General features: G+C 26.9%; 1 protein-coding gene across 2 annotated transcripts; it reads right to left on the reverse strand.

Moving 5' to 3' along the window:
- Positions 1 to 1,140: 1,140 nt before the first annotated feature.
- LOC140669296 (uncharacterized) lies at positions 1,141 to 11,115 on the reverse strand. Of its 2 annotated transcripts, none has more exons than XM_072899003.1 (7): positions 10,814 to 11,115; positions 6,483 to 6,646; positions 5,795 to 5,859; positions 4,349 to 4,453; positions 3,868 to 3,975; positions 1,837 to 2,005; positions 1,141 to 1,609 (listed from the first exon to the last, which is right to left on the reverse strand). In XM_072899003.1, exons 1-7 carry the CDS (start codon positions 10,814 to 10,816, stop codon positions 1,369 to 1,371), a joined length of 855 nt encoding a protein of 284 aa, XP_072755104.1. In that variant the 5' UTR covers positions 10,817 to 11,115; the 3' UTR covers positions 1,141 to 1,368. The 2 variants fall into 2 exon arrangements, with proteins under 2 accessions (XP_072755104.1, XP_072755094.1); XM_072898993.1 differs by lacking the exon at positions 10,814 to 11,115 and adding an exon at positions 7,817 to 7,934.
- Between the last annotated feature and the right edge of the window lie 1,676 nt (positions 11,116 to 12,791).

The following is a 12,791-nucleotide window of genomic DNA, read 5'->3' on the forward strand; positions in this document are numbered from 1 at the left end:
TTTAAAGACACTTTTATTATTAGAAAAATATTTGTAAAGTCATATTTGTCAAACATTGCGCATTTTTTTATATACATACTTGGCATATTTTCTTCTTTTATAAAGTTAAAATTACTGTTATATTATTGTTATTCGTCTTGTCACAAGAACAAAGGCAAGAAAAAATCCTTAAGATATTACGCAAAAAGAGTGAATTTACGTAGAAAATGTGTTATAAATCATATATATGTTACTTAAGATTTTTTATACATACATATACATATGCATATCATTATACATATTTTAAAAAAAATTAAAATATCTCTAAAATTAATATAAATAAGATATTTAGACTAAATTTTAATCTGTTTACTATTATTCACGTTAACAATCATTTTTGCTAATCAATCGTTCTTATTAAAAATCAAAATTATTTCAATTAATGTACATTTTCCAAAAAGATGTAATATTTTACATATTTATATGCTTTAAATTTCGTATTATATTTCTTGTATTTCGTATGCTACCTTAAAGAAACGGTCTTCGACAACATGTTTTTGTATCGTCTTATCGTTTTTTCTATCTGTGACATCGATGTTTACTATTCTATAAGTCTCTTATATGCTATCTCTCTCTCTCTCTCTCTCTCTCTCTCTCTCTCTCTATATATATATATATATATATATATATATATATATAGAGAGAGAGAGAGAGAGAGAGATAGCATATAAGAGACTTTTATATATATATATATATATATATATAATCTGAAAAAGTCGCAATTTTTTCTTTTATTATTTAAATTTATTAAATCGTTATTTATTATTAAATTAATTAAATCGTAATAATATAATATATATACAATATTAATAAATTATATATATACATATATATATAATTTATTAATATTATATATTATATTATTACGAGTCATTGAGTGAAATCTTTCTATTAAAAATTTTTTTGGAGAATGTTTTAAAACGTAATTTAGAAATTTAAATAATAAAAAAAAAAATTACGACTTTTTCAGATTAAAAAGATGATTTAATACATAATTTTAAACAATAAAACACGTAAATTATTTATCTTTAATACAGTTACCACAGTTAACTGTATCAAAGTAATTTATTAATAAAAAGTATTATTAGTACAAAGGTAGCATGTAGATGTATACATGTATAAATATATTGTAAGTATATATTATAAGTAATATTATATATTTATATATGATATATAAATATATTATATATATATATATATTATACATATAATATATATATACAAATTTGTAAGTATGCAGATGTATGTGATGTGTATACATATACTATAAGTTGATTACAACATTATGATGTCAACAATAATATATATAAATAATAATGATTATGAATATTAATATTCTTCTCCATTCATATTTATCGTGATGTTTTGATTCAGTACTTGATTGAGGATTACATTTGATTTCATCTTACTACTTTTATTCTCATTACTTTTATTGTGTGTTTCGGAGGCAGAATCTATAGTGTCACCATTATAATCGTCATTAGATAGATTGTCATCATTATGATCAGAGAAGTCATTTTGTGGTAGCTCTGTATTCCTGTCATGCTGATTTTCAATAACTGCAACTTGTCTGTAACATGTATGTTTTTACAATTTATCAAAAAATGTGTTAAGCTGTAAATCTATTTATATAAATTTATATAATTTTTAGAAAATTAAAAATATTAAGATTAGAAAAATGAGCGATAGAATTGATTTAATATTATATTATTATATATCTGCTATAATATATATATATATATATAGTATTATATATCTGCTATAAAAATATAAATAACGAATTTATTTCCCACTTACCTAGAAGGCAAATTAGGACTATAGGAATTGGTATTATTTGTAGTAGTATACGCATTTATAGTTCTGCGAGTAAACGGAAAAGTGTTTTGATACTCGACAGTTTCCGTGTTTGTTTTATTATTGTTATCCGGTATGGAACATCTTTGTTCACCAAATCCAATGAACGGTTCTGGAAACAAAAGCAAACAAAAAATTTATAAATTGTTTATATATATATATATATGCAAAGTTATTTATTAAATATGTATTATTATCGATAAATTCAATATGTAAATTTGTTTGCAGAAGAATTACCGCGTTTTGAATCTTCGCACTTTCATTTCAGCGTTCAAATACATAGATAAACCATAGATATACTGTAATGTAATAATTAACTTTATTTTTTTGTTAATATACAGCCATTGACAAAATTATTAGGCACCCTTAAATTTTCTGTATTTCTTATTTTGTTAACAGTATATAAATACTAAAAAGATTAAAAAACTATCGATAGCACTTTAAAGCTGAAATTTAAAGCTTTCAAATGTTTTTTCAATTTTTCATTTGCGATAATTTTTCGCCCAGTATCGACAAAATGTCTGAAAAATGCAGATTTAGTTTCAAAATTATGTATCTCGGCCAAAAAAATTGTAGGAAAGTTTAAAAAGAAGCGTTTTGTAGGCAAAATGTTATAGTTTTATATTTTAATTAATTATACAAAAATTTTTTAATGTACTGATAACGCATTAAAGTTGCTATCAATAATTTAAAAAAATTTTTGTATTTTTCTTGTTCTATGCTTTAAAAAAGAACATTGTTTTGTTTCTTAAAATTTTATTGTATTTTTGACACTCTGCAACTCGGTAAAAAAATTTCTCTCGAAAAATTGGAGTCAAGCTCCACAAACTATAACTTTTTGCCTACAAAATGCTTTTTTTTAAACTTTTCTACAATTTTTATTATACATAATGCCAATATACATAATTTTGCAACTAAATCTGTATTTTTCAGACATGTCGATACTAGGCGAAAAATTATCTGAAACGAAAAATTCAAAAAACATTTTAAAGCTTGAAATTTCAGCTTTAAAGTGCTGTCAATAGTTTCTAAAAATTTTTTAATCTTTTTAGTATTTACAAAATAAAAAATACGGAAAATTTAAGAGTGCTTAATAATTTTGTCAATGGCTGTATACTTTTAATCGGTTACTCTTTCGTTATTATCGTGTGTGTATAAAATGTTACAAGAAGCGTGCGATTGCAGAAAGTGCAAATTACTTTTGTAATTATTTTTGTATTGAACTATCAAATTAAATAGTTTGTACAAACATTGCAAATTTGAAAAAGATATGTTTTTCATATAAAATATGTGTTGTGCATATCTTAAAGACGCCCATTTCTTTTTAAGATTTCATTAACTAAACTGAAAAAGCAAAAAGTTTTTTTTTTCATGCAGATTTAATCATTGATTAATCACTTGTAATCTTATTTATGTGAAACAATTTAGAGATAATAAGTATATTAAAATGATGAGTACACTGTCTTAAAACAAAGTTAATTTGAAAAATGCAATGCAGTTTTGCGAACTATGTTATGCTAATTTGTTATAATGACAATACAACTATGTTTTATCAATGATTTTCTTTGTTCCTATAAATAACATTACGCCTGACAGTTTATTAGGACTAATTCAAAGATTCTTATCTTGCATGGAATGTTTTATTATTAGATTGTTTTATAAATGAAAAGATGCAGATTGATACCAAAATTTTACCATAATTTTAAATTTAACATTAATCTATATAATCTTTGTCTCTAATCATTCAAATAAAATGTTACGATAGAGTCAGTATAATAAAGAATTCTATCTACTGAAACAATGGATATAAACTTTTCCTTACCATGACCAAAGTAAAAATACATATATGTATATATGTATATATATGTGTGTGTGTTGTGTGTGTGTGTGCGCGCCCGCGCGCGATGCGTGCGTGTGCGTATACACACAAATATATAAACACATATACAAATTGTGTATAAATAATGTACTTACTTTCTTCTTCTGGTGGAGCACTGGCAACTACTAATTTATTAGAATTATTTTCTACTTCTGATGCTATATCTGATGCATTATTTGACCTGCGAATTTGACGTGCGCGATCTGTAAAAACATATTCCCAATATTTAAACTCTTTATTGTAACTCAACTTTGAATTACATAAATATATTGAAAACAAGTATTGTAGATTTATTAATTATAATAACAATAAATGCCATTTCATGCAATTTTACTTTTTTTTATAGTTTGTTTTTATAATGCAAGTTTATTATAAAATGGAGTAACAAAGATAACCAGAGATTTCTTTTTTAATAATAAAATTAATTATATATATAATAACACAAATTTTAATTTTATACATTATATATCTTATGTAAAAGCCCAAAGTTCATAAAATAAAAAAAAGAATATTCTTAATAAAATATAGCGTATGTAGAAGAATTGAAATAAAATTTATATCTAATTAAAAACTTACAGCGCTTGTAAAAGTAACGAGTGCCCAATAAAATTAGGATGAGCAAAATCACTGTCACAATAGACACTACAATTATAGTTACTTGATTCTTATTAGAGACATCAGCTGCAAATGAGATAAATATATTAATTAACTGCAGATAAAAATTATGTAACATATTTAAGATATATGTGAATATAAAAAAAATGTCTTATATCGATTTTTCACTTCAACGCGGAAGAATAACAAATGAGAATCAACAATAGAGCATATAAACAATTTTTTTCTATTTATTTAAGATAGTTAATCCGCGACAGTACTATCAAAAAATTAATACTTAACAAAACACGAAAAAGCTCGATACTTATGTGCTAACTATTTATTATGCGATTTATAATACGTGAATATAACATTATTGTAAAAAATTATCAATAAAGTTTACATAATGCATATCAATAAAGTTTCAAAATGCATGTCAAAAATAATCGCTTATTATTCTTTACGTATATTTTTTGCTGTTATTGTCCATTTTGTGCATATATGTATATGTACATTATATGTATCAATAAACATACACTAATATGTGCCACTATGGAAATGATCGTGACAACATTGCATTTTTTAATATGAATGTCAATCTGTGAGAATCAAATGTTATGTCAATGAAGAGTTATATGCAAAAATAATAAAAAGTGTCTAATCAATTGAGAAAAAAAGGAAAATTTATAAAAGAAAGTGTTTTAAACAAACGTTTAAAAGCTATCTCAGTTATGGCTGAAGCCAAAAGACATAAAAAATCTGTGAGCAAAAATGTTTTAAATAAAAAAAATGTTTGTGAAGGAAGACGCATCGTAGAATTAATAGAAAAAACTTAAAATGTTGCAAGTACGTTCTTTCCTTAGAAAATATTATAGAGGAGACTCGTTTCGATTTAAATTCTCTGTTGAAAGCGGGATGTGACAAATGTTATTCCAAATTTATAAAAAGAAGAAATAATTTTTTTACACTTTATACAAACTTATATAATTACTCTAATTTTAATTATTAATTTATATAATAATTTCATGGGTTAGTTTCAGTACCTATATCATGAGTGCTGTCAAAAATTGTGTACTTTCTATATCTTTTTCTCTAAATCTAGACGATCAACAATATTCAAATTTTTCTACAATAATATTTCTACAATATTCTTCTTTTATCTGTTTGTTTTTTATTCAAACTGTAAGAATAGTTTAATTGCTAAAATTAAAAACATTATATCGGTAACAGCTTAGCGTATGCAACACGTATAAAAAGTGTTAATTTTAACTTTAAATATTTTAGCTTCGGTACGGTCAATCTTTTTCTAACTTTACAGGTATATAGGTACTTCTATTAACATGCAGTTAAAATTTTAAGAAATTTCTAAGAAAACGGTTTTGCGGACTAACTACCTTAACAAAATCCAGGAATAACAGCACCACTTACCTTCATTTTGTATATATTTACATGATCGCGTCTGCTGACCATTGGCAAGAATCTCAAATTCGTATCTATAAACCAAGAAAATAAACAATTCTGTAAATGGACAGGAAATGATTCTTTTTTATTGCAGAAACACATGCGCATATTATGTTGATATTCTTATTTTACATAATATGTTTCACACAGATGTCGATTTTAATAATTACAATTATATGGCATCATTCTAATCGAACATTTTATTATCTGCGACCAGTGAAGCGATCATTCAACCGATTAAAGTAAAATTTGATATCGATATGTTTGTGTTCCTCAATTCTAAATTACCGAAAGACACTAATATGATGTATAAAGAATACATATATCAAGATATAAAGTTTATATTACAAGTTATACTGTGAAATTTATTTCATTCTTTATTAAGACAAAAATATGTAATATGTAATATGATAAAAAATAATGTAAAAATATGGCATTATTCACATTAATTTATATAGATCTAAAGAGTTAATTAAATTGCACGTTCAAGTATGAGAGATTATATGTTATCTCAGTATTGGATTATATTTTGTAACATGTATAACGTCGGCACAAGAATAGTCTGTAGAAGCGCTGATAAAACGGATTGTGTGTCCATGATAGACGGCAGGAGAATAAAATATGAAGAAAAGAATGAATTAATATACTTTCTTACCCTTTTATACACGGACCACATTGCGATGGCTCCCGTGCAAGTATCTGGCCTTTCATGCGATTGTATCTGCTACAGTCCAGATAATCCACACATCGTTTGGAAACGTAACAAAATTGTTCAAAAGGACAGTCCTTGTCATCGTTACACGATTCACTGTTCAAGCCCTGCAAAATTGTTATTACATTTTAGTACAAAAAGGAAAATAATAAGAATAATTCTATTATTTTTGTTTTCTACACTTTACTATTTTTGATTTTTAGTTACATTCAACAATGAAGAAAAGGCGAGAAAATGATTGATAGTTTAAAGATAAAAGCAAATATTAAATTTATAAAATGTAATATCCATTTTTTAACATAATTACTTATAAATAAAATTAACAAAACATTTAGTTAATTATTTTCAGACTTGGATAGTATCAATTTTACCTATTTTTGCTGTCATTTACAAACCTATACAAGGTAGAACTTCTGGAAGTATTGTGTATTTACGATAGGGTAAACTCGGGTAAGATGGCCATAGGTTTTTAAAATGCAAAAAACATACTTTTATTTTTGTTATTTCTTAATAGTGTTTGGCATATTATCTTCCCTGAAGCTTAAATTACGTAATATTATCGAAATTAAAAGGAAAAGATTTAATAGAAATTTTACATTATCAAAATAGTACAACGTAAGCATTGGCCATCTCACCCAACTTTTAAGGAAAAGATGACCATAGGGACGGAAAGATGATCATAATATTTATAAAAAATTAGTGAAAACGAAAATAAAAATTATAGGTCATATAACAATTTACATATCTTTATAATATGTCTAACGTCGATTACGATAGCTTAACTGTAATTTATTCGACGTTACAACAGTTTTTAGTGGACAAATGAAAAACTTTGTAGGTAGTCAAAAGTAAAAATATAATATAAGATGCACAATATCGTCATTTCGAACAATGTACACATAAATTACTGTAAATGTCGATTACCTTTGATAATAACTAAAAAAGCGCACTGTATAGCGATTATTGAAAAAATTACAGCCTATGGTCATCTTTTCCGTACGGTCATCATACCCTAGTTTATCCTATTTTTAGAAGTTCTATTTTGAATGAATTGAATGACTATATAACAAAGATCGGCCAAAGAAACTATTTTAAAGATGTTTCGGGAGAGGGTGAAAAAAAGATACTTTTTTTCTACCTGCAGGCATTTGTTACAGAAAAATTCTCCAAGTGTAATAGACAAAAATACAGCGCCCTTTAAAATTGCTCAAGAAAATAGCGAATATAATTTTATTCGAAATTTTTATAAGATCAGTCTATAAAAAAGTGTTACCTACTAAAGACAGGGATACGTGATTCATTATCGCACCGTAGCCGATAAATGCACACATACATGCACACACGCACACCCACACACCCAAATATGCGAATCTCGGAGCACTTGTCCGTTCCTGAAATGCGTGCGCAACTCATGTCAGAGTCAGAGCACAAATCGGAGATTCCCGGCTCCGAGGAGAAAAGGCCGAGGAGAAAAGGCCGAGGAGACAGGTGATGACTCATACTGTTTGCGCGGGCTGATACGATGAACGAACACCTCCAGCCTTCGTCTTTCTCTATTGAATATATATATCGATCGCGGATCGTGCTTTTCCCTCCTTGATTCATTTTTACGCGACATGATTCGATTTTCTTCCGATCCGACCAATTTTCATCACAAACAAGAAACGTCGTAACTGCATTCCAAAAACAAGCACTTTTTTTTACAACATTCCACCACATCCGGTCAGTAGGATGATATCGAGAAATGCGGTGTAATTAATAAGGGATATATCTACGGTTTCATTCAAAGATCAAAAATTCTCTTTTTTTCGATATTATTACCGATTTTTTTTATCCCTAAAAGATGATGAAATCGCTTAAGAAGTGACGACATTGCTTCTTTGTGCACTCTGCAAATTGCTACCTTCTCGCTTCTTTTATTCCAGAAAATGATTGTTTATCTCGATTTAGGAAATGTTTTAGATCATTTCTTAACAGATTATTACTATTAAAATTTACGGAATAAGACTGTAATACGCAAAGTTTCTGGAAAAATGAAATTATGTGTGTAATGAGAGTAAAAAATCTATTTTATACGCATTTTCTCTCTCTCTTATTTCTAGAAATGTTTCTACTCTACTTTCAATAGTTACAAGATATCTTTCTCATAAAATCCAAATCCGAATATATATATATATATATATATATATATATATATTTATACATTATACTCTTATTTCTGGTAATTTTTAAATACTTTATTTTTAATAGTTACTAAACACCTATCTTTATACCCATATCTTTACCCATAATATATTAGGTTGGCCAAAAAATAATATCATTTTTTTACAAACGACATTTTAGTATTCTTTAATACAAAGTATTGTTCCTAAGTTATAAAATATATATACATATTTTGAAAGCTGACACTTTAACGCGTAATTTAAAATAAATCATTACATTTATTTAAATTTTCTTGAATTTACCTTATTTTTAAAATTAATGACAAAAAGATATGTTTTCAAGCAATTATGCTTTTTTTTTATTTTCGCAAAAGAAAAACGCGATATAAACATTAAAAAAGACTTCCTATCGCAATTGGTGTCATTTTTTTCTTTGCGGAAATAAAAAAGCATAATTGATTGAAAATAAATATCTTCTTGTCATTTTCAAAATAAGGTCAATTCAAGGAGATTTTATCAAATGTAATGATTTTTTTTTAAATCACGCGTTGAAGTGTCAGCTTTCACAGAATATGTATATATTTTATAACTTTTAGAAACTGCTTTATATTGAAAAATACAAAATATAAAACATATAAAATATAAAATATAAAACATATATATAATTTGTTTCCAGTTGAGCTTTTGTGCGAAATAAACTTCGTCCGCGATTTTTGATGGTTGCTAAGCAGAAAGATGCTATTTTTCCTTTCTTTGAACTCGTCAAAAACTCATAGGTGATTAAGATCCAGTTACATTAGGCAGACCGGATTACATAAATCTGAAGAAACGAGAAATTTTTACTGTATCTCCAATTTAATACCGATTTAATGTATCTTTTATATTATAAAAAAATTTACGTCATTATATACAAAATCTTGACGAATATTCGCAGATATCGTGATATCGGTGCTGTACAGAAAAATATGGAAATAATTTTATTAGTTAAACTAATAAAAAAGCATTGTGTAAATCACAATAAAATCATTCGAAGGTGACAAGTAAATTCGAAGAGTTCAAATTTTTTAATAGTACGTGTATACGCGAAAAGAGATGAATTTTACTTTTATTCATTACATCTCACAAAATGGCGGATATCGTCATTTATGCCACTTCATGGGATGGCGGACTATCGTTTCAATATTTTTTCGTATTTGTACAGCACCGAATATTTACGATATCATGCTTTCCTCACGTGTATGTAACGAAAAAGACAGAGATGTAACAGAAAAACAAAACTTACATATGTCAAAAATCTCAGTCTTCAAGCTAACTTTATATAGTCATTAATTTCGAAAATTGTAATTTATACATGAATCGTTATCTTAAATTGCTATCTTGATCTTTTTTCTGCGAATTTTCTTTATTTGTCTACGCCAAAAAGAAAATTATAATCTCCAAAGAAATAAGCATTAATTTAGAATCAATTATCTTGAATTAATTTGAATTGTACTTCAGATTTAATTAATCGCAGAAGTGTCAATTTTTGTTTATGTTTATCGATTATTAGTGGAAAAACACTTATTTATATCATCTATATAATAATGATACGGTCCACATTTATATATACTTGTATGCACAATTCCTTCTCGAACAATCGAAATGTTCAAGATTTTTCCGCGCATGCGCTAAAGGTATGTATTTCGTTTGTCCTCTGTTAAGTTATTCGTCGATCCTTGCGATCTCAGATCGAACTGGTCCAAATGATGTAATTCATTATTACGCGATTAATTGCATTCGCATTATCTCACAAACTCTCATCTCCTTTCCATTTGCGAGTTATCTTTTATGTCAGATCGTGACGCTTTCGATCCTTTTATTATCACACAAGGATAGGTGCACAAAATTTCCAGAAAATGGGGTTGTTAAAATGATGTTACACTCAACATATCTACATATGTACATCTACGCCAAAAAATTTCATGTGTATTTTATCTCAATTATTTCACTCCAATTTATCTTTAATGCATTTTTTTAACACGAACCTTTCTCTTTTATTGATCCATATTGATTGCAATCGCGGAATCATGCAAAGTACAAATGCATGATTTTTGCAACGTGTAAGGTACTCACCATTTCGACGTACTGTAGAGATGCAAAAATATATTCGTTATGCCGCAGCAGATCTGTCACTTCAACACGGGTGATTAGAGAATCTGAAGCTACACGCTACTGACAAACTCATTCGATCAACCGCTTCCAAAGCCTTCACACACCTTGCACTTATGTCGTGCTTCAAGTGAACCGATTCACTTGACTCCCGTATCCCGTGTGTTCCCTACCGAAAGATTGATCCTATACTGACTACCGAACATGTTCGTGCACGTTGACGTTTCATGGTGCTCCCCGCTCCCCGAAGTGGCAAGAGGATGAGAGGACCCCGACGTCACAGTTCGGTATTTGTGGTGGGGACTCATGGACCCACCATCAACATCAGGGCCGCATTAAAATGGACCTTAGAGTTTCACAATGGGATATGATCTAGAGTGCATTCAGGGAAACGTTATTTGTACTAAAAAATAATATTGTTTTATCTTACCTGTGAAAGTTGAATAAAAAACTATCTAGCGATCTTAGTGATCTAAAGTGTATTGTAAATAAAGATTAGACATCTTTAATTAAGCAACATTACATACAATAAACATATGTCTCTTGTAAATCTAACTATATGAAAACACACACACACATCTTAAAAATCCTGATCACTTCGTAAAAATCTCCTCCAAACACAGCCATAGTGTACACATTCTGTATAAAATATAAATTAACTATGTAAATTACATCCGTATACATATATAAAAATTAAAATTACATGATTATATCGAATATTCATGAAAATTCATGAAACAAAGAAAATAATTATTTCAACAAATAAACATTTGCTCATGTGTGTACAAATAATATAAATTAATAATTTATTTAACGAGGCAAGAATTTCTTTTTGAAATGTGCTGCGCATATTGTGCGTTCGCAAAATGAATTATAATCACGTCTTGTGTGCTTATCTCGTTTACGTTGCCTATGCTATGCGTTGTCCGATTTTTCATTTTTATTATTTTTTTTTTTTTTTTTTTTGACATCTTTAATACTTGATTATACATTAATTTTATACTGTTTTTGTTATGCACTCATTTTTTATTTTACAGAGATAAAGTATAAAGTAGTAGTGTAACTAACTAAAAGATAAGATTTCTTGTTGTGAACTTGCGCACACAATGTAATAGATAAACGAAACTAAATAGATAATTCTTGAAATTATACACACTTATATTGCATATATTTTAATTCATGTTTAATAATTGTATATGATATACTCCGATTATTTAAAATAACAACGATGTTTAAAATACTAAATGTGATTATCATTATTATATTAGAACATTTATATATCAGAATAAGAAAAATGTCGACATGAAATTAATACTCGCGTGTATTAAATTTGTGACTATTGTTGAAAAATAAGTGATAAAATAAAAATACAGGTAAAATGGACTAAAATTTATTGCAACACTTTCTGTTTTTAATTTAAATTTAGATGTTTATGGCATAGATTCTTCTGTTTGGAATTTTTTACATCTGGGCTTTCAGATTTATGCACTCGGGTCCTCATAACATTAATCCGCTATTAATACTGTGAAAATTCTATTCTTCTAGAGAACCACAATGATTCTTACAGACTTCAAAAGTGCGTTTTCACGAAATCGAATATGCAATGTGAAAATATAACTTATTTTTTAAAACCAATAACTTAAAATAATAATTTAAATAACTTTTATAAAAATTGAATTATTCTTGTTCTCTCTCCCTTTTTTATATTGTGCTGAAGATTAAATATATATATATATATATATATATATATATATATATATATATATATATATATATATATAAAATCCAAACTTTGTTTCTCCAGGTTTTTTCTTTTGATAATATTATTGAATTGAGAATAAAATCTTTTTTGCCTAGCGCATTTTTTTAGATAAAAATGTTACGCGTGCAATTTTGATATTTAATATATTTCTCTTTACACATATTATTTCTACAAAATATC

This window comes from Anoplolepis gracilipes, chromosome 1, assembly GCF_047496725.1.
Source record: "Anoplolepis gracilipes chromosome 1, ASM4749672v1, whole genome shotgun sequence".
Classification (NCBI taxonomy): domain Eukaryota; kingdom Metazoa; phylum Arthropoda; class Insecta; order Hymenoptera; family Formicidae; genus Anoplolepis; species Anoplolepis gracilipes.

Excerpts from the sequence above, each read along its gene's own strand:
- LOC140669296 (XM_072898993.1), bottom strand. The coding sequence starts at position 7,870 with ATGTGTGCATTTATCGGCTACGGTGCGATAATGAATCACGTATCCCTG. Across the intron at positions 3,976-4,348 it reads TCGTTACTTTTACAAGCGCT|ATCGCGCACGTCAAATTCGC; the intron begins GTAAGTTTTTAA and ends ATGTTTTTACAG. Across the intron at positions 2,006-3,867 it reads TGCTCCACCAGAAGAAGAAA|AACCGTTCATTGGATTTGGT; the intron begins GTAAGTACATTA and ends TTTTGTTTCCAG.